Source organism: Leucopleurus acutus (assembly GCF_964270905.1).
Source record: "Leucopleurus acutus genome assembly, chromosome: 3".
In the NCBI taxonomy this organism is placed as follows: Eukaryota; Metazoa; Chordata; class Mammalia; order Artiodactyla; family Delphinidae; genus Leucopleurus; species Leucopleurus acutus.
Window position 1 is genome coordinate 120,502,214 of NC_139145.1, and position 23,744 is coordinate 120,525,957.

Genomic DNA, 23,744 nt, shown 5'->3' on the forward strand with positions numbered 1-23,744 from the left:
CAAAATGTTAACAGATTTCTATGTAAGATTCTTGCAACTTTTCTCTAAATTTGAAATTATTTCAAAATAAAAAGTAAAAATTAAAAAGTTGGGTGGTAGGGGAAAATCCCATAACTTTGGATGTACCCCAAACTCCTTAGCAAGCCATAAAAATTCATTTTATGATCTGTCCCCAGGCTACCTAACTTCATCTCTAAGCACTTTCTTCATTTATATTCCACTCATAGCTACTTATACAGTCCCTGAGCATGTCATACTGTTTCACACTTGTTCTTTGTACATGTTCCTCTCCCGGTAACTGGCTAATTCATACTTGTTCTTCCAGATCAAGGATTTGCTCAGTGCTGGATGCACATTAGAATAAGCTGGGGAACTTTAAAAAAAAAAAAAAAAGCTAATGCCTGGGCTCCGCCCACTGCCCCCACCAGATTAGTTTCGCTGGAGTGGGTTGAGGGCCACTCCAACTGAGTCTCACACAACTCTCTTTCATAACACCTATCAGACTGAGTTTAACCATTCATTTACTAACCTGTTCCTCACAAGGTTGTGTTCCAAGTATCTCACATAGTATTGCACACGCAACATCTCAATAAACACTTGTTCTGAGAATGAACTTCTCAGATCCAGGGGCTAAGAAGCAAGAGTTCTCTCTGTACAAAACACTTCCTTTTTCAAAGTTTTTACAACAAAGCTAGGTATTGGTTATTTTATCTCTATGTTCCAGAGAATAAAAACATATTCAATACATTCTTGCAAAGGCAAAATTATAGGGAAAGAAAAAAGATCAACGGTTGTCAGGGGTGGGGGGTGGAGAGAAGGAGTAACTAAAAAGGACCCTGGAAAAGTTGGAGAGTGATGGAATTGTTCATGTATTGGTTATATGATTATAAATGTTTATGAAAATCTGTAGAACTGAACACTAAAAAGGATAAAGTTTATTGTGTAAATTAGAACTTAACGTTTTAAATAAGGAATAAACAGCTGGCCACCCCGTTATATTTTACATTCTTTTACCTCTGGCACATGAAGTATAAGCACACTGTCTCCGTTAGAGTCCTTTCCCAGGGGCTCTTCGACAGAACTCTCACCAAGACCCACACCCAAACCAAATGTGTGGGGCCTTGACTCGGACGAAACAACAGGAGCAACTGAAGACAGCTGAACCTCTGCAGACCTCCCTTCTTCATCTTCATCTCTGAAAGATAGATTAGTATGTATCTGAAATCAAGGAGACAACCACAGAACTATGTTTAGAGCTAGGTATGTCAAAGTTCATCTAATTTAATGGTTTTCAAACTTTTAAGATAGATTTAATGCAGCCGAACAAATTCTTATAGCTACTGCTTATGCCTATAGTTGACAAAGAATATAAATCAAATCCCAGAATATCTTTCCTCTTTTACCTTCCAGTTAGGCGTGCTTCTTGTGAAATACTGGTTTCTTCAATACCGTGTACAGATGCCAATTTGCTCTGCTCCTTACTCTCTGCTGTTGTAACTGATTCAAGGTTTTTATCTTCTAATTCTCTCCCTTTAGAAGCATTTTTCTCAGTTTCTTAAATAAAAAATACATTTAAAATATAGCCCAAAATAGTAAAGTCAAAATCTCCATATTAGAAACATATTCTGTTTTCAAAGATCACTACATAGTGGCTCTTCCAAACTTCCCTTAATCCAAAAAGCAAGCTTATTCACATGGCAAAAAGGTGGTCTGGATCAATTACACTTTTTAACATAAATGAGATAATTAACGAGTCTGCACTGCACATATTTCACTCCTGGCAGCCACAGCTATTGTATCTCTACTTCACTGTAATAGCAGTATAATCAGAAACCCATATACAGAAGAGGTTTAGAGGTGGGTACACATGAGGCCTGGCTGGTTCCACCTTGGGGGAAGTGTTGGGGAGGGAGCTGTTCTGTAATGAATAATGTCAAAAAATGGAAGAAAATGACATCTGTATAAAAGAGGTAACTGGGGTCTGCACACTGAGAGACCTTCCGGGTACCGATCAAGCCAGAGTAATGAATTAACTAACTGAACCACAGGAATTGTTGGCTAAAAGAAAATCCCAGAGATCAAGAACCCCAAAACAGGGAAAAGACGATGCTAACCATCCAGATCTTCTACATATGGGGTTGAATATAATCTAGGCAGCCTACCACTTACACTGCTTTTCCTGCTCCCACTAGTACCCTTGGGACCTTGGCAGGGAGGGGACATGGAAAATATAGTGAGGCTATTGAAAAAATGAAGAGCACTATGCAATCATATGGAAAGATTTTTTTTCAATATAGTAATCTTTAAAAACAGCACTAACATATAAAGAACTCAATAATAAAAAGACAAATAACTCAGTTCTAAAATGAGCATAGGGACTTCCCTTGCGGTTCAGTGGTTAAGACTCTGCCTTCTAACACAGGGAGTGCGGGTTTGATCCCTGGTCGGGGAGCTAAGATCCCACATGCCTCACAGCCAAAAAAAAAAAAACCAAAACAGAAGCAATACTGTAACAAATTCAATAAAGACTTTTTTTTTTTTTTTTTTGCGGTACGCAGGCCTCTCACTGTTGTGGCCTCTCCTGTTGCGGAGTACAGGCTCTGGACACGCAGGCTCAGCGGCCATGGCTCACGGGCCCAGCCGCTCCGTGGCATGCGGGATCCTCCCGGACCGAGGCACGAACCCGCGTCCCCTGCATCGGCAGGCGGACTCTCAACCACTGCGCCACCAGGAAAGCCCTCAATAAAGACTTTAAAAATGATCCACATCAAAAAAAAAAATCTTAAAAAATAAAATAAAATGAGCATAGATCTTGAGAGTCATTTCTCTAAAGAAGATATGCAAATAAGCACATAAAAAGATACTCAACATCATTAGTGAACAGGGAAATCAAAACCACAATGAGACACGGCAGAAATACAAAGGATCATAAGAGACTACTACAAACAACTATATGCCAATAAAATGGACAACTTGGAAGAAATGGACAAATTCTTAGAAAGGTACAACCTTCCAAGACTGAACCAGGAAGAAACAGAAAATATAAATAGACCAATCACAAGTAATGAAATTGAAACTTCAATTAAAAATCTTCCAACAAACAAAAGTCCAGGACCACATGGCTTCACAGGCAAATTCTATCAAACATTTGGAGAAGAGCTAACACCCATCCTTCTCAAACTCTTCCAAAAAATTGCAGAGGAAGGAACACTCCCAAGCTCATTCTACAAAGCCACCATCACCCTGATACCAAAACCAGACAAAGATATCACAAAAAAAGAAAATTACAGGCCAGTATCACTGATGAACATAGACGCAAAAATCCTCAACAAAATACTAGCAGACAGAATCCAACAACACATTAAAAGGATCATCCACCATGATCAGGTGGGATTTATCCCAGGGATGTAAGGATTCTTCAATATATGCAAATAAATCAATGTGATACACCATATTAACAAATTGAAGAAGAAAAACCATTTGATCATCTCAATAGATGCAGAAAAAGCTTTTGACAAAATTCAACACCCATTTATGATAAAAACTCTCCAGAAAGTGGGCATAGAGGGAACCTACCTCAACATAATAAAGGCCATATATGACAAACCCACAGCAAACATCATTCTCAATGAAAAACTGAAAGCATTTCCTCTAAGATCAGGACCAAGACAAGGATGTCCACTCTCACCACTACTATTCAACATAGTTTTGGAAGTCCTAGCCATGGCAATCAGAGAAGAAAAAGAAAGAGAAGGAATCCAAATTGGAAAAGAAGAAGTAAAACTGTCACTGTTTGCAGATGACATGATACTATACATAGAGCATCCTAAAGATGCCACCAGAAAACTACTAGAGCTAATCAATGAATGTGGTAAAGCTGCAGGATACAAAATTAATGCACAGAAATCTCTTGCATTCCTATACACTAACAATGAAAGATCAGAAAGAGAAATTAAGGAAACAATCCCATTTACCACTGCAACGAAAAGAATAAAATACCTAGGAATAAGCCTACCTAAGGAGGTAAAAACCTGTACTCAGAAAACTATTAAGACACTGATGAAAGAAATCAAAAATGACACAAACAGAGAGATATACCATGTTCTTGGATTGGAAGAATAAATATTGTCAAAATAACTATACTACCCAAAGCAATCTACAGATTCAATGCAATCCCTAGCAAATTACCAATGGCATTTTTCAGAGAATTAGAACAAAACATTTTACAATTTATATGGTAACACAAAAGACCCCGAATAGCCAAAGCAATCTTGAAAAAGAAAAACGGAGCTGGAAGAAACAGGCTCCCTGACTTCCGACTATACTACAAAGCTACAATCATCAAGACAGTATGGTACTGGCACAAAAACAGAAATATAGATCAATGGTACAGGATAGAAAGCCCAGAGATGAACCAACACACCTATGGTTACCTAATCTATGACAAAGTAGGCGAGACTATACAATGGAGAAAAGACAGTCTCTTCAATAAGTGGTGCTGGGAAAACTGGACAGCTACATATAAAAGAATGAAATTAGAATACTCCCAAACACCATACACAAAAATAAACTCAAAATGGATTAAAGTCCTAAATGTAAAACCAGATACTATAAAACTCTTAAAGGAAAACACAGGAAGAACACTCTTTGACATAAATCACAGCAAGATCTTTTTTGACCCACCTCCTAGAGTAATGACTATAAAAACAAAAATAAACAAATGGGACCTAATTAAACTTAAAGGCTTTTGCACAGCAAAGGAAACCATAAACGAGACAGAAAGACAACCCTCTGAAAGGGAGAAAATATTTGCAAATGAAGCAACTGACAAGGGATTAATCTCCAAAATATACTAACAGCTCATAAAGCTCAGTATCAAAAAAAAACAAACAACCCAAACAAAAAATGGGCGGAAGACCTAAATAGGCATTTCTCCAAAGAAGACATACAATGGCCAAGAGGCACATAAAAAGATGCTCAACATCACTAATTATTAGAGAAATGCAGATCAAAACTACAATGGGGTATCACCTCACACCGGTCAGAATGGCCATTATCAAAAAATCTACAAACAGTAAATGCTGGAGAGGGTGTGGAGAAAAGGGAACTCTCTTGCTCTGTTGGTGGGAATGTAAATTGATACAGCCACTATGAAGAACAGTACGGAGGTTCCCTAAAAAACTAAAAATAGAACTACAGTACAACCCAACAATCCCACTACTGGACATATACCCTGAGGAAACCATAATCCAAAAAGACACATGCACCCCAATGTTCATTGCAGCACTATTTACAATAGACAGGACATGGAAGTAACATAAATGCCCATGAACAGATGCATGGATAAAGAAGATGTGGTACATATATACAGTGGACTATTACTCAGTCATAAAAAGGAACGAAATTGGGTCATTTGTAGAGATGTGGGTGGACCCAGAATCTGTCATACAGAGTGAAGTAAGTCAGAAAGAGAAAAATATTGTATATTTTAATGCATATACATGGAATCTAGAAAAATGGTACTGATGAACCTATTTGCAGGGCAGGAATGGAGACACAGATGTAGAGAATGGACGGACGTGTGGACATGGACGGGGGGGGCAAGGGGGGGTAGGATGAATTGGGAGATTGGGACTGACATATATACACTACCATGTGTAAAACAGATAGCTAGTGGGAACCTGCTATATAGTGCAGGGAGCTCAGCTCGGTGCTCTGTGGTGACCTAGATGGGTGGGTTGGGGGTGGGTGGGTGGGAGGGAGGTCCAAGAGGAAGGGGATATATGTATACATATAGCTGATTCACTTCGTTGTACAACAAAAACTAACACAACATTGTAAAGCAATTATACCCCAATTAAAACACACACACACACACACACACACACACACACACACACACACACACACACACACGAGATAGCACTTCACACCCACTAGGATAGCTATACTCAAAGAGACAAATAATAACAAGTGTCTGGGAGGATGCAGAGAAACTGAAACCCTCACCGATTGTTGGTGAAAATATAAAATGGTGCAGCCACTTTTGTAACAGTTTGGCAGTTCCTCAAAAGGTTAAACACAGAATTACCACATGACCCAACAATTCTACTTGTAGGTATAAACTCAAGAGAAATAAAAATATATGTCCAAACAAAAACTTATAATGACTGTTCTTAGCAGCATTATTTATAATACTCAAAAGTTGAATATACTAACCATTGAATTGTACACTTTTCTTTTTCCTTTTTTTTTGGCCACTCAGTACAGTTTATGGGATCTTAGTTCCCTGACCAGGGATCGAACCCGTGCCCCGCAGTGGAAGCGCGGAGTCCTAACCACCGGACCACCAGGGAAATCCTGATTTGTACACTTTAAATGGGTGAATTCTATGGTATGTGAATTATCTCAATAAAATTGTTATTTTTAAGAAGTGCTGAATAGTATATATGATATAGTATACATATATTTTTGTTCTTGCTGAAAGGACATGTGTATACATATGTATGTATGTATGTATGTATGTATATGTATACATATATATGTATGTGTGTATGTATATATATGGGTGCTTGTGTGTATATACACACACCCTTATTTAGATGCATATGTGTATAAAACATTTTTAGAAGTCTACAATAAAAACTGATACTGGAAATGGGATTAGGGGCTGGGAACCAAGGAAGAGGGAGGTTTTAAAATTTTTGACTTTTGGGTACTGTCTTATTTTTTGCCACATGCAATGTATGCCTAAGAGATGTTTGCTTGAGTATTCATGTATAAACACATACAGAAAAAAATATATATGAAGAGAAAGTCTGATCAAGTAAATATAGTGAAAGGGTAATAATTATTCAAACTAGTTGGCGGGTTTATGGGTATTTATTTTATAGCTCATTCTACTTTCTGTATGTTTTAACTTTTTAATAGTTAAAATAATTGTAACAACTGAATATTCCATTTGAAATGCTAATGAAATTTCTTGGGTCAAAGTAATTTTGTAACTTTCAGGGGAACAATAAAGTTTACCTCTTTGAATTTCCACTTCTTTAGTTACAAACAAACTGGGAACTTCCCGATGAGCACCAAACCTGCTGGTCCCTAAAATTTTCTTAAGATTTGGCTTAGGCTTGGCAAATCTACTTCTCATTCTCAAATTATTGGTCACTTCTGAAGTTGTCCTAGAAAGAGATGGGAAGAAAGAGAAATTAATCAACTGTGTAAGAATTCTCTCAGGATTCTGTGTAAGAATCTGGACCATGTCTGTAAAACTGGGACTATATTTACATAAAACTCTTTCAATAATGCTTAAAACACCCATTGTGGTAATTTTAATATGCAAACCATTAAACTAAAATCAAAATCTGCTAAACCTTACTTTAAAGGGTGAAAAATCAGCACTGCCCACCTTACATTTATTTGTTACTCAAAGCTATTGGCCAAATTGATGGTTGTTTATATATTTATTAATTGAACACTAATTTATTTTGTCAAACTCAAAAAATAATAGTTTAATAAAGCAAAATAAACCTGGATGATATAGAGTTTTCCTTTACTTCTTCCATTAAACCAATTTCTTCTTTAGTACTTTGTTCATCCAATATAATCTTGTTTTCTTCTACTGATGGAGATGCACTACGGATAGGTGAAGAAGGTTCCTGACATTCATGAACAATTTTGAGATTTGTATTATCTGGGCAAAAAGGAATATGGTTTTTATCGCTTGAATGAACATCAGGAAGTACACATACTCCTATTGCAGAAAAAAACAGAAAATTAAAATTGACCAAATACAAACAGATGTCCAAATAAATCCTTCAACATGCAGCAACGGTAAAATTCTATGTTATTTTTATTTTATTTTTATTTTTTTTTCTGGCCGCACCACGTGGCATGCAGGATTTTAGTTCCCCAACCAAGGATTGAACCCGTGCCCTCTTCAGTGGAAGCGGGGAGTCTTAACCACTGGACCGCCAGGGAATTCCCTAATTTTTTTTTTTTTTTGAGTAAACAATGTGTTAAAGATTTATTCAGTTCATTAGGAGAGGACTAGCAGAATGATAAAATGGGTAAAACACATTTGAGAAACTATCTATGTTATTTTTAAAGTCTGCTCTTTTTGGCTCCAAGTTTAAATTTATGACCTCATACTTCATGCCAGAGATTTGACATGTGCTAAGTTTAATAATTCTTATAGACTGAAACTTTTCTGTTATTATAATTAAAAATAAATCTTTTTGTTACTTTCAGTAACTATATAACCTCAGATGAATATCCAGATAGGATTATCTTCATTTATAATTTTTTAAAACCTGTATTTTACATTCTAGATATTTGTGACAGGCTACAATGCGATACTCTGCCATTGAAAAAGGAGCCCTATAGGGAACACAAATCAGAGACTTTCCTGATAAATATATAGTTATGGGCCAAGAAATCTGACACTTAAAACAAATGGCAGGTCACTCATCAGCAGTTAAAATGATTAACAGGATTATAAGTAACATGATTATCCATTTAATGTAAAGTAGAAGGTACTTTGATAGTAAAGGCCATAGCCGAAAATAAAATACTAAGATTCTGGGTTGACATATTTTTTGGCTCAGTCCAAACTAACAGAATAGTCTAAACTAAATTATCTCAATAACTAATCTTGCCCCTTCATACTGTATTTGACTGTCATGTAATTGTGAAGACTATCTAAAGCAGTGGCTCCTTCACTAAAGAAACATGTGTGAAGAGATCAGTGGTCAAGGAGTTCAGTTAGCCAATGATGTTTATGATGATAAAGGTAGAGGATTCACTAGATTAACTATTCTACAAATACAAATTATCCTTAATAAACCCAGTGCACTATATGGAAATGGAGGCCATTAGAGGGCTAAGTAAGTAGTAAGTAGGATGGATCAATGCATACATATTACCTTTTCCAGAAAAATAACACAGTGATGCCAACTTCAAATGTAAAAGGCAGATATTCACTTAATATTCAAATATGGGTATATTTCTTAAAAGTTGGATTTTAAAGGTTTCTTTTTTTGGTAGGACTTATCTTTCATTCTTACCATCACTCTGTTCTGTACTGATCTCTGACTGCAACACCAGACCTCCCATCGTAAGTAAAGTTATGGCAGCTTCAGTGCTTCCATCGTTGGTACCTTGTGAAAAACCAGATCAACATTAAAATAGAAAAATGAATCGGGAAATTTATGTTTGGTTGCTTAGAAAAGAATTTTAATTTAGGTGTTTATCCTCTAGTAACAAGTTTCAAAACCCTCCATACCACTAATCCCTTACTAGGGTAGTGTTTCATTCAGCTTATATACTATAAATAGAGCATCAACTGCTGACTTTTACTCACTGAAAATGCCTCCTTCTCGTTAAATAACTTAATACCTTCAAAGGAAAGACATCTGTGCAAATCAGAGAAAATAAATACTTCTTTATCAAACATTTAATCACTCTCTAAAGTAGCATTCCAAGAACCCAAATTTCTCCTAGAGATAACATATTCAAACTGCTGGACCTTTTCATTCAATTCTCCAGCAAACTGACTCATTTACTAATTACCACCACTATTAAATCACTCTGTTCGTTGGTGTTAACCAAGTATTTTTAGCTGTTTCCTTATTAACAGTTACCTGTTTCAGCTTGGGAATGTTCACCTGTGTTAATTTCCTAAAAGAGGAAAAGAAAAGTAATAGCTTAGGTATTTTCCCAAACACATGTTCCATATCTCAAAGCACTACATTTTACAGGTCTTTCTATGCTTTTGGTTACAGTGGAGTGGAAATTTATAATTATTCATAAAATTTCATAAACAAGAACAGAAATCATTTAAAAGCCAAATATTTTCATCTCTTGCTCCTTCTTTTACCTTTTGCTTATATTATATGCAAATTTTAATTCTGATCATATGCAACAAGCATCTGCCTTTCTTACTTCTTCAATTTCATAATCCTTCAACTTTAGTCACATCTGCTGCTAGTTTTGACTCAATGGAAACCAAGGTCTGAACAATATCACAAATTTTTTACACTACTAGGTGGCTTAAAAATTAAATGAATTTTAATAAATTAAGAAGTTATAGGATCTATGTCCAGCATGACAGCATGAGGAGCTCTGCTGACCCTCTCCCCAATGAAACTGGTAAAATTTATTAAAGAACCACCATTTAAAGCCTCTGGAAATGGTCCTAAGGGCGTAAGATGCACATATATTCGATAAAATTGTTGAAAATTCAGTAACAAAGGTGAAAGTCTGTGGTATTTGAGCTAAGACTGCTCTCTCCCTCCTTCCAGCTCAGTGAGGTAGACTCCACCTCAGACTGCTGCGGCCAGGAAAACAGGGTCCCTTCTCCCTGAAGGCCCCATTTGGAGGGCTTTCAGCTCCTAATACCACAAGAACCTGGTGTCAGATTCATCAGAGATAATAGACCAGTATCTATTATGAATATGGACAAAAGAATCCTCAATAAAATACTAGCAAACTGAATCCAACAACATATAAAAATTATATGCCATGGGGACTTCCCTGGTGGTCCAGTGGTAAAGAATCCACCTTCCAATGCAGGGGACGGGGGTTCGATCCCTGGCCGGGGAACTAAGATCCCACATTTCGCGGGGCAACTAAGACCGTGTGCCACAACTACTGGGCTCACGTGCCTCAACAAGAGAGTCCCCGCGCCACAAACTATTGAGCCCATGTGCCACAACGAAGACCTGACACAGCCAAAAAAATAAAGAAAATAAATAAATATCCAAAAACAAATTATATGCCATGACTAAGTAGAATTTATCCCAGGAATGCAACTTTTGGTTTAACATCCAAAATTTAATCAATGTAATACATCATATCAATACAATAAAAGACAATTACATGATCATCTCAAGAGATGCAGAAAAAGCATATGACAAATTCCAACACTCTTTCATGATAAAACACTCACACAAACTAGGAACAGAATGGAACTTTTTCAATTTGAAAAAGGGCATCTATGAAAAAAACCACATCTAACATCAAACTTAATGATGAAAGACTGGATGCTTTCCCCTACTTTTATTCAACATTGTACTGGAGTTCTAGACAGGGTAATTAGGCAAGAAAAGAAATAAAAGACATCCAGACTGGAATGTGTTATAAACTGAATTATGTCTTTCAGAAAGATATGTTGAAGTCTTAACCCCCAGTACTGTGAAGGTGACCTTATTTGGAAATAGGGTCTTCCTAGGTGTCATCAAGTGAAGATGAGGTTATAGTGGATTAGAGTTAGCCTTACTCCAATAAGACTGGTGTCCTTATAAGAAAAGAAACACAGACACACATACAGGGACAACACCATGCGGCAATGGAGGCAAAGGTTAACCTTGTGTTGCCACAAGCCAATGAATGACAAGGAATGCCAGCAAGTGCCAGAAGGTAAGAGAAAGGCCCAAGATGATTTCTACCTCAGAGCCACCAGAAGCACCCATCACCAGGGGCATCTTGATTTTGGAATTCTAGCCTCTAGAACTATGACAGAATAAATTTCTGTGGTTTTAAGCCACCCAGTTCGTGGTACTTTGTTACAGCAGCCCTACAAAAGTAATACAGAAAGACAGAAGTAAAACTATCTCTATTCACATAGGCCATGATCTTATATGTAGAAAATCCTAAGGAATCCACTAAAGTATTAGAACTAATAAATGAGTCCAGCAAAGTTGCAGGACACAAGACCAATATACAAAAATCAAATGTATTCCTATAAACTTGCAATAAACAAACCAAAAATGAAATTAAGGAAACAATTCCATTCACAATAGCATCAAAAACAACAATATACTTGAAAATGAAGTTAAGGAAATGCAAAGCTCATACTCTGAAAACTACAAAACACTGTTGAAAGAAATCAAAGAAAAGCTAAGTAAATGGGAAAATATCCCATGTTCATTGACTGAAAGACTCAAACATTGTTAAGAGGGCAACACCTGCTCCCCCAACTGATCTACAGATTCAATGCAATCCGAACCAGAATCTCAGCTGATGTCTTTGTAGAAACTGACAAGTTGATTTCAAAATTCATATGGAATTGCAAGGGACCCATGATAGCCAAAACAATCCTAAAAACAGAATAAAATAGGATGACTTACACTTATTAATTCCAAAACTTATTACAAAGCCACAAATCAATAGAGCCTCACCAGCATAAAGACAGACAAATAAATCAATGGAATAGAATTGAGAGTCCACGTATCTGCAGCCAACAAATTTTTGACAAAAATAAAAGACAATTCAATAGGGAAAGAACAGTTTTTTCAAAGAAATGGTGCAACAACTAGATAGTCATATGCAAAAGAATGAAGTGGGACTCTAATCTCACACCATATAAAAAATTAACACAAAATGGGGAGAATTCCCTGGCAGTCCAACAGTTGGCGCTTGGTGCTTCCACTGCTGGGGGCCGGGGTTCAATCCCTGGTCGGAGAACTAAGATCCCGCAAGCTGTGTGGCGTGGCCAAAAAAAAAAAAAAAAAATTAACTCAAAATGGATTAAAGACTTAAATGTAAAACAGGAGTAAATCTCAGGACCTTGGCTTTGGGAAAGGATTCTTAGATATGGCAACAAAAGCATGAGCAACAAAAGAAAAAAATAGATAAATGAAGTCCAAGTACTCTAAAGCAGTGGTCCGCAACCTTCATGGCACCAGGGACCGGTTTCGTGGAAGACAATTTTTCCATGGATGGGGGAGGAGGGCGGATGGTTCAGGTGGTAATGAAAGTGATGGGGAGCGATGGGGAGCGGCAGGTGAAGCTTCACTCGCTCACCTCCTGCTGTGCGGCCCGGTTCCTAACAGGCCGCGGACCTGTACCAGTCCGCGGACCTGTACCAGTCCATGGCCCAGGGGTTGGGGACCCCTGCTCTAAAGGAAACCATCAAGAAAATGAAAAGACAACCCACCGAATGTGAGAAAATATCTGAAAATCACATATACGATTAGGAGCTTGTATCCAGAATATAAAAAAATTCTTACAGCTCAATAAAAAAATGACAAATAGACCAAAAAAATTTTTAAATGGGCAAAGACTCAAAATAGACGTTTCTCCAAAGAAGACATAAAAATGGCCAAAAAAGCATGTGAAAAGATGCTCAACATCATTAATCAATAGGGAATGCAAATCAAAACCATATGAGGTACCATTTCACACCTACTAGGATGGTTAGATCCAAAAAATCAAATAAATATTGTCAGGATGTGAAGAAATTGGAACCCTCATACACTGCTGGTAGGAATATAAAACGGTGCAGCAGCTTTGGAAAGCAGTTTGCTAGTTCCTCAAAGGATTAAACAAAGTTACCATATGACACAGCAATTATACTCCTAGAAATGTACCCAAGAGAAATGAAAACATATGTCCATACAGAAACTTGTACACAAATGTTTATAGCAGCATTACTTATAATGGCCAAAAGATGGAAACAACCTATATGTCCATGAACAGATGAATGAATAAAGGAAATGTAGTATATTCATATGGAATATGATCTGACCACAAAGAGGAATGAAGTACTGATACATGCTACCACATGAATGAACCTTGAAAACACTAGACTAAGTGAAAGAAACCAGGCACAAAGGACCATACTGTGTGTATATCTCCAGAATAGAGAAATCTATAGAGACAAAAAGTAGATCATTGGTTGCCTAGGCCTGGGGAAGGCTGGAAGCAAAAAGGGGAACAACTGCCACTGGGCATAAGACTTCTTTCTGAGGTGATGGAAATGTTCTAAAATTGTGCATATAGCTGTAAATACACTAAAAGCCATTGAATCATATACTTTAAATGAATGAACTGTATAGTGTATGAACTGTATCTTAATAAAACTGTTTTTGAAAAAGTTGTAACTCTTCATTTACAAAAACAAGATAAATACCAACTAAATAAGGAAGAGTGCCAAGCAAAAGGCAACTAAATATGTTTTAAATAATTTACATTTAGTATATATTTAATGCATCAGAATTTTAACATAAGTCTATGAAGATATTGAGCTACGCCCACACACAGGAATCTATGCTTTTCAAGTCAAATATAAAAATCTATGAATTATTCACTAGTTTCTACCATTCATACTTACAGCTCCTAGAAATAATAGAATAATTTCTATCATACTAGTTAAGAACCATCTGTAAACCTAAAGCTTTCAAAATAAACTTAGTCTTTTAAAAGTAAACAAAGAATTAAAGACAAAACATATTAAAATGGATGCTTACAACTGATAATGCATTCAGATTTTCTTCTTGTTTCATTTCCTCAGTAGTCAAATCTATGTTTGATGAGAGCTGATGTTCAACAACAGCTATGCATCCTACATCTGGGATATTCATGGGTATTTCAAGCTGTCAAAATGAAAAGTTTCATTATTTCATTTTGGCATACCATCACAGAAAAAAAAATGAATCATAAAATAAAATATTAAACTGAAGAAAGAATTCACATTTATACATGATTTAAAAAACTGAAATATAGTAATTCTTAAACTGATTGACATCAACTTGGCAAAAGTGAAACATTTAATGTTTTTGAGGCGTCTGTGATTCTTACAAACAATAAGCAAAACTTCCAGAGCTAATCTACTTAGTACCTAGCATTGCATTTTCCATTATCCCCAGTTTGTCCCAAATTTCCCACAGTTTCTCTCATCAGTCTGTCAACATTTATGAAACGCTTCCTAAAAACTAGAGGGCTACAGGTACAAGAATACAAAGCTCAATAAGACAAGTCAGTCCCTGCCTGCAAGGAACTCACAATCTAAGAAACACAGACATGTAACCAACTATACACTGCTCCAAGTGCTATCATAGAGATGAGTTGAAAGCACTTAAAAAGATTTATCGTACACATGACCCACCAAGGTAATTACTCTCTCCCACAACCCCAAAACCTGTATGATTCTTCATAGCGATGAATGGCCATGTAAAATAACGAGTCCACTCACATTTACTCTTCATTTAGCAGGCTTATTTCAAAGATCCCTACAGTCTGGGGGTTAAAAACACTAAAATTTATCTCCTAGACTATAAACAAGGGAGTCTGGCTTCTATTCCCTTATTAACAGAGAGATGAGTATAAAAGACTGTGATTCAGTAGGAACTGAGCAGTCAAGTTTGAAAATCTTCCTTTGAGACGTTTATTATAGTAACACCTATGTGTTCTGTGTCTGTCTGCTCAGATGCAATCAGAGAAAAATCTTTGCTAATATCCTATAGGCCTGGGATGAATTTTAAAAGTTCGAGTGATTTGAAAAGACAAAATATTTTCTGAAAAGCTGGGATTGGGGGGATAATGGGAATATTCTAGGTAACTGAAAGTTGGTTCTGTAAGCACTACACAGTTTCAAAGCTTTATGTTTTTAACAGCTTTATCTAGATATAATTTACATTCCATACAATTCACCCATTTAAATTGTATAATTCAATGTTTTTTGGTGATGGAAGCATAGATACGTGCAACCATCAACATAGTTACTTTTAGAACATTTTCATCACTTCAAAAAAGAAACCCTATACCTATTCCTTTAACTCCTCATCTCCAAATCCCTAAGCAACCATTGATCTACTTTCTGTCTCTATAGATTTTCCTATTTTGGACATTTCATATTAATGGAATCATATAATATGTGATTTTTTTGTTAACTGGTTTCTTTCACTTAGCATAATGTTTTCAAGGTTCATGTTGAAGTATACATCAATATTTTAGATCCCTTTATGATTTAATAATATGCCATTGCATTTCAATGCTTTTTAAAGGGGACATTTTCTAACATATAAACAAATTTCCCTGCCTTAGTAAACTGGCCATTAAGAATACAATTTAAGCTTTCCTTGCTCAATTATTATAATCAATGCTATTTAAGAAGGCATTCTGTGGGGCTTCCCTGGTGGCGTAGTGGTTAAGAATCCGCTTGCCAATGCAGGGTACACGGGTTCAAGCCCTGGTCCGGGAAGATCCCACATGCCGCGGAGCCACTAAGCCCATGTGCCACAACTACTGAACCTGTGCTCTAGGGTCCGTGTGCCACAACTACTGAGGCCACGTGCCACAGCTACTGAAGCCCGTGTGCCTAGAGCCCGTGCTCCACAGCAAGAGAAGCCACTGCAATGAGAAGCCCACGCACTGCAACAAAGAGTAGCTCCCGCTCACCGCAACTAGAGAAATCCCGCACACAGCAACGAAGACCCAACACAGCCTAAATAAATAAAATAAATTTTTTAAAAAAGGAAGGCATTCTGTATTAATTCAGGGATATATCCTAGAACCTGATTTTCAGAAGTTAATTTCTAGTATTAGTTTTCACGAGCAATTTGCCTTTCACCCAAAGAAATTGTAAAATACAAAACATATAGCTAAATGAATTTTCATGCAGTGGTAACCAGCCGTCCTTGCACAAAATTAACTTTCCTTTTACCTTTTCTTGGTTTCAACCAAAATTTAAATTCATTATCTTTACTTTGAACTTTAATTACAAGAAACCACTTCACATCATTTTTATTTAGCTTCAACCATTCCAACTAACTTTATAACATTTAGCATGGTATTATTAACAATGAATAAAAAAAGGTGAGTTTGGAATTCTATTTGTAATTCAAATGGCTTTTGAATCTACCATGAATACAAAACTGATTCAGATATGATGCTCTATAAGCAAAATAAGTTACTGAAAATTGAGGCAGAACAGAAAACTTTTTGAGGTTACAAAGTTAGACCAAGAGGCAAAAGAGTAAGGAGCTTTCATAATAAAGTAAGTTGACAGGCTTCCCTGGTGGCGCAGTGGTTGAGAGTCCGCCTGCTGATGCAGGGGACACGGGTTCATGCCCCGGTCCGGGAAGATCCCACGTGCCACAGAGAGGCTGGGCCCGTGAGCCATGGCCGCTGAGCCTGTGCGTCCGGAGCCTGTGCTCCGCAACGGGAGAGGCCACAACAGTGAGAGGCCCACGTACCGCAAAAAAAAAGTAAGTTGAAGTAATATGTTCCTCTACCTCAAACCCATTAGGATGACTACTATCAAAAAAAAAAAAAAAAAGAAAGAAAAAACAAGTGTTGGTAAGGATGTGGAGACATTAGAACCCTTGTACACTATTGATAAGATGGTAGAATAAGGCAGCTGCTATGGAAAACAGTATGGGGGTTGCTCAAAAAATTAAACATTGATTTACAATTTACTGTATTATCCAGCATTTCCACTTGCAGAATTGACAGCAGGGATTAGAAGAGATATTTGTATACCCATGTACATAGCAGTGTTCTTCATAATAGCCAAAAGTTGGAAGCAACCCAACTGTCCACTGACAGAAGAATAAACAAAATGTGGTACTGTATATACTGAATGGAATATTATTTAGCCCTTAAAAAGGACATCCTGGACTTCCCTGGTGGCACAGTGGTTAAGAATCTGCCTGCCAATGCAGGGGACACAGGTTCAATCCCTGGTCTGGGAAGATTCCACATGCCGCAGAGCAACTAAGCCTGTGCACCACAATTACTGAGCCTGCGCTCTACAGCCCACGAGCCACAACTACTGAGCCCGTGCACTACAACTATTGAAGCCCACGCACCCTAGAGCCCACGCACCACAACTGAGCACATGTGCTGCAACTATCGAAGCCTGTGCGCCTAGAGCCCGTGCTCCACAAGAGAAGCCACCGCAATGAGAAGCCCGCACACTGCCACAAGAGTAGCCCCTGCTCACCGCAACTAGAGAAAGCCCGTGTGCAGCCAGAAGAAGACCCAATGCAGCCAGGAAAAAAAAAAAAAGAGACATCCTGACATATGCTACAGTGTAGATGAACCTTGAAAGCATTATGCTAAGTGAAATAAGCCAGTCACAAAAAGGACAAACGCTGTATGATTCCACTTACATGAGGGACCTAGAGTAAGTGGTTGCCACAGGCTAGAGAGGAGGGAATAATCAGAATTATTGTTTAATAGGTACAGAGTTGTAGTTTTTCAAGATGAAAAAAAGTTCTGTGGATGGATGCACTTAATGCCACTGAACTGTAGGCTCTAAAATGGCTAAGACGGTAAATTTTATGTTACCTGTAATTTACCACAATTAAAAAAAGAGAGAGGGCTTCCCTGGTGGCTCAGTGGCTAAGAATCCACCTGCCAATGCAGGGGACACAGGTTCAAGACCTGATCCGGGAAGATCCCACATGCCGAGGAGCAACTGGGCCCGTGCTCCACAACTACTGAGCCTGTGCTCTAGAGCCCGCGCACCTAGAGCCCGTGCTCCACAACAAGAGAAGCCACCGCAATGAGAAGCCCGTGCACTGCAATGAAGACCCAACGCAGCCAAAAATAAAGTAAACAAAATAAATAAATTTATTTTAAAAAAAGAGACAGAGAGAAAGAGAAAGAAATATGTCCCTTCTACCTTCTCTACCAACAAGAGCTTAACTTGAGCTTACCACAAAGAGTTAATAGAAAACATCTGCCAAGTTTTTTGTTTTTTTTAAAAATTAACCAGAAAGGAAATTAAGTAGCCCCCAGATACAAGTGAAATTAGATTTCTCTCAGTATTGTTATACTGATTACCTTGTGCTGGGCCTGGGTTGCAGGGGCTGAGTAAACACAGGAGATCACACAAGCCTATTTCTACTGATTTCCTAGGCTATGCAGCAGGCCCCAAACAAATTACTCTAATAATCTTCAAATCCTAATAATCACTAAGAGAAGAGATAATGATCCACTGAAAGCAAGAAACAAGTAAGATAAAGTTCCAAGGATTCAAAATTCAAACTACCTCTTCCATGGTTTCTTCAATCTGAGCAGAAACCGGTTCAGGAGATCTGAGACCAACAGGTACAAACACTGGAGCTTTGTTTACTTCTTCTGGAGCAAGATGATAGCTTTCTTCTTCATAGTCAGACTCAAAGTCTTCCGCATCATCTTCGTCTTCTTCCTGGGAAGCTCGAAGAGTCACCAGCACAGGCTTAGAAGCTCTAGGTTCCTTTTTAGAGGTCTTACTCCGAATTCGTTTTGATCCACGCCCTTTGGGGACGTTTGGTTTAATCTTTCGACGCATTCTCCTTTCACTACGATCTATCTTACATTCAGAGGCAGAAGAGAGAGCTGTTCTTCGATCCACAGCAATTTTAGAATAATTTGATTCTTTTAGCAGTTGTGGAGAGCTGGAGGTTTAATCAAAATAGCAACATAGTCATTACATGCATAAGGATAATTTTAATGAAAACCCAACTTATAAAGTGAAATCTCAATTCAAGCCATTAATATAAAATGCCTGCCACCCATTCTATCAAACACTAATGCTACGACAAGAATGAACGGAATTTACTGTTAGGATTTAGTTTCTCACTCAAAGTTAAATATTAGTTATCTACCTACAAATTTTTCACAGTACGTTTTAAATTCTGAGCCATTTTTCCCCCTTGCTATTTAAGTGGTGATGAAATACAACACTGGAAATTGTTAGAAGAAAATGGGATCAAGAACACTGGACCAATAAATACAGAATATGAGACCAAAAAGTGATACGGTTTATCCTATTGGGTAAACAGATTAGGTCAAAAGAAAAAAGGAGAATGAGGAAATCCAACAGAACAACATTTTTTAGAACTTAGGGTCCCTTCCACTTTCCTTGAAAACTGTGGAAGAAAGGTACCCTTCACTTGTGTTTGTGACTCCAATTTGAATCAGCACCCTAGTTATTTAGGTAATATGTACTACTCTTTCGTCAGGCTTCTGCTCATGTCTAATATACTCAACACCCAGAAATTTTAAATGTAGGAAAGAAAAATCTTTCTGAGAAGATCATAAAAAAAGGAAATTTTAGTAAATAAAAATCAAAAGTGGGAAAGAAACAGACCTGCCAATAAAAAACAACCAATACTTCCGTTAACAAACCATCTTTTTACTCTATCAATAAGTTAGAGTAGGACATCCATTAAGAATAAGTTAGTTGTATTTACTATTCTGAAAGTACTTGTTAAATAAAACTTTACCTTGCTGGTTTACTGACATACTGCTCTTCGACAACTGAACACATAGAATTATTGCCTACGGTTTTCTCTCCAACACTTCCTGATGGTCCAACTTCTGATTGAGCATCTTTTTTTGCCAAACCAATCTCCTTGGAACCTACAGAACCTTTTCTTGCTGAAATCTCCAGAGATGTAAGAAACTCAGCTTTTCCCTTAAATTTGAGAAGAAACAATTAATATGACCATGGAAACAATCTGTATGGTAATTTGGTTTGGTAGTTTGGCCTAAAACGCTAAGCTTACACACATATACACAAGTGACTGGTTTCTAAACTTTCATAATATTGGAAAGTCAATCAATTTTCATGAAAATAGTTATAGTACAAAAGGCAAAACTATTTTTTTAATGTTCTCCTTCATGATATTGATAAAATTGAGCCCACTACTAAATTATTTTTTTCAAACTTACTTTTGGAAGAAGCTGGGTGTCAGAATCTCCATGCTGCAGCAAATTATCTTCTGGCTTCCTTGCCTTACTCTGATCTGCTCTGTCTGTTCCTATGCCTGATTCCTCTTTCTTACCTTGTGCTCTTCCCAAATTTGGGTTAGCCTTTTGGAATTGGCTTCTTATCATTTGTGGTGGACTAGAAACATACGTTTTATGTTCATGTCTAGAATGAAATACAAATCATGTTGAAGAACGAAAATCATAATTCCTGTTGATGTATCTGCTGTTAAACAATTTTTGGGCACAAACCAATTCTATGTGCGAAGGACTATATATAAATAGGTTATAAAACTAAACATATAAAATGAAACCACACATGCTGATATGAAAGAAAGAGCACAGAAGCTTTTGTAACTTCCATTTTCTATATAGCCTGGGGAATACTTTCACAATAATATGTAATCTTTTTTTTACTTTCATTCATTGATTCTGGTGTGTCGTTGTATGCTACTTTAAGTAATTTTCAGAGAAATAACTAGATACAAAACAAAAACGTCAGTAGTTGAAGATGGACTTCATAATGACACTTTAAACAAATGCTTCAACTGGGCTCTGAAGCATGAATAAATATACAATGGTCACAACAACCCTGGTCCTTCTTGTTCAAGAGCAGGCTTGAAAGCTAGAGTCTGTTCTCCTACCACATGCCTGTCACTTCATAGAAAAGTGTTTATTGACAACAGTGTCATAAGGATCTCAATATATCTGCCAAATCAGAGAAAGACAAGGTTTGTATCTGCCAAATCAAAGAAAGACAAGGTTTTAACATTCAATACAGTAGCCATAACTCCCAAGGCAACACAAACAGCTGCCTTAAGGTTTCCTGGAAAATATTTAATAACTGGCAAGGATCTGAATTAGCAAGTTTAAAACTAATATAAATCTGGATACTTATAAAGAAAAATTGGGTCTGTAAGTATCAATCATAAGTTCTCTGAAAGATCTGTATTAAAGACTAATCTTAAGTAATATTTGTAATAAATTACCTACAAGAGAAAGTAGTTAGTTACATTTCCAAATGTTCCAATCCTGCTAAGTTCTTCCAGCAGTGAAATACCAAGGAAGTTCACAGGAAGTTCTAACAAAGTAATGATGCTTGTTAATACATTCCAGTGTAGGCTAATGTATTTGGGAAAACATGTTATATTTAACTTAAGTATAAGCTACTTACAATCAAGTGTGATTCTACAATGGTACTTAAGAATAATATATATATATATATTATATATATATACACACACATATATATAAACTCAATGTGCTACTGGCGTTAAAAGGGGGTAAGAAACTGCTGGACATAAGAATAAGCTAACTTAAAAGTATGCAGAATATATACTCTGAAGGAAGTATCAGTCATGATAAAGCTAAAAGCTTGAATAAACTTCATGAACAGAAAAGATTTTAAAAAGAGGGGTGGGTGAGTAATGGGTTTCTATACAGGAAATTTGAAAGTTAGATCTTGCTCATTAAAAATGCAAACGCTGAGCATAAAATCTCTTGAAACATGTAAAGTTTCTTTCAGGAAGCTCTGCCTATAAACTATAGGAATTTGCTAGTCTTAAAGTCATAAATCCTGAAAACTTAAGTTTAAAAACTAAACTGCCAATGTTACTTTGAGCAAGCCATTTAAATCCTCCAGATTCATAAAGTCAATTATAAATGAAGGCATTAGGAAAGGCTGACCTCAAAGGTCACTGGTCTTTAAAGGCTCAATTAGAGTAAAACTCAAAATCCTTAGAATGATCCTACATAATCTGCGCTTCCCCCCACTCAGCCTTTACCTGTCATATATCTACGACTCTTCCTCTCTTCCCCTGTTTCACACTGGCCCCCTTTGCTGTTCAGCAGATTTAAACTATTCTAGTTTCATAATTACTTTTTTCTTTCATAAAACTTACTAAATGTGAAATTACATAAAATCGATTATTCAAATATCCAACCTTTATCTTTGAAAAGTTTTATGCTTTTCTGATTAAAAGCAAACTCACCTCGTCTTTTCATCTGAAACATTTATTTTGTTAACATGAAGGTTTTCTAAAAGAACGTGACTCTGGTTTTCATACATTCTGCCTTCTGAAACTTTGGAGGATACAACTTCAATTTCCATTGCAATTTGAGAATTTGGCTGAAATGCAAAACTATATTAGTTGTTTTTTTTTTTTTTAACAACAGAACATACCTCCTAAAATATTTTAATCATTAAGAAAGGTATTTAGGGACTTCCCTGGTGGCACAGTAGTTAAGAATCCACCTGCCAATGCAGGAGACACGGGTTCAATCCCTGGTCCAGGAAGATCCCACATGCCGCGGAGCAACTAAGCCCATGTGCCACAACTACTGAGCCTGCGCTCTACAGCCTGTGAGCCACAACTACTGAGCCCGTGTGCCACAACTACTGAGCCCGCGTGCCACAACTACTGAAGCCCATGCGCCTAGAGCCCATGCTCCACAACAAGAGAAGCCACCGCAATGAGAAACCCGTGCACAACAACAAAGAGTAGTCCCTGCTCGCCGCAACTAAAGAAAGGCCACGCGCAACAACGAAGACCCAACGCAGCGATAAATAAGTAAATTAATTAATAATAAAAAAGAAAGGTATTTAGTTTTTTAAAATGAAGTCTCAAACTTGAGTATGCAATGTTCATGTTTTGCTGCCCAAAACAAAATTTCCTATTCACAGAGAAAGTTTCAAAGATTACTGCAGTAATATGTTCACACAATGCTTTAAAAACTACAATAACCATCTGTTGTGAACCTCCCTCCCAAAAAGTTCAATGTGTTTTTTTTAATTTGGGGGGGGGTCAAATAAGGATTACAATCACTTTATTTTAAATGTAGATTTTCCCTTGGTAGAGAAAAGGACAGAAAAACAAGATCTGTTGAAATGGGCATTAAACTACTTAGATTTGCTTCTAATATCAAAAGATCCATCAATAAGAGATTAAACCATCATTCCAAATAGCAGTATGTTACACAGCAGTTAAAAATGATGTATCTCCATATTTCATGCCATGGAAAGCCACTTAATATAATAAGTGAAAAACAGTAAGTCACAAAATAACATGACTACAATGATTTTATTATTTAAATTTACATGAGTATGCACACATGCATGCATGGAGATATATCCGGTAAGATATGTCAAAAGGTTTTCAGTGGTTACTTCAGAGTGGTGAGACTAAGGGTAATTATTATATTATTTTGTACTGATTGAACATTTTCACAATGAATAGGTTCATTAGTTAGGAAAAAAAAATCTA

At 36.9% G+C, this 23,744-nt stretch overlaps 1 protein-coding gene across 3 annotated transcripts in view; it reads right to left on the reverse strand.

The window, feature by feature from the left end:
- Window positions 1–23,744, reverse strand: part of BDP1 (BDP1 general transcription factor IIIB subunit) — an 88,304-nt gene that overhangs the window by 17,482 nt on the left and 47,078 nt on the right. For all 3 annotated transcript variants that reach the window (XM_082835238.1, XM_082835237.1, XM_082835239.1), the window contains exons 22-32: window positions 22,473–22,609; window positions 20,446–20,647; window positions 19,998–20,188; window positions 18,779–19,166; window positions 14,250–14,375; window positions 9,642–9,678; window positions 9,066–9,158; window positions 7,531–7,753; window positions 7,030–7,181; window positions 1,404–1,554; window positions 1,015–1,195 (exon numbers count right to left, since the gene is read on the reverse strand). In XM_082835238.1, coding sequence (XP_082691364.1) covers window positions 1,015–1,195; window positions 1,404–1,554; window positions 7,030–7,181; window positions 7,531–7,753; window positions 9,066–9,158; window positions 9,642–9,678; window positions 14,250–14,375; window positions 18,779–19,166; window positions 19,998–20,188; window positions 20,446–20,647; window positions 22,473–22,609 — 1,881 coding nt within the window. The remainder of the gene's footprint in view (window positions 1–1,014; window positions 1,196–1,403; window positions 1,555–7,029; window positions 7,182–7,530; window positions 7,754–9,065; window positions 9,159–9,641; window positions 9,679–14,249; window positions 14,376–18,778; window positions 19,167–19,997; window positions 20,189–20,445; window positions 20,648–22,472; window positions 22,610–23,744) is intronic.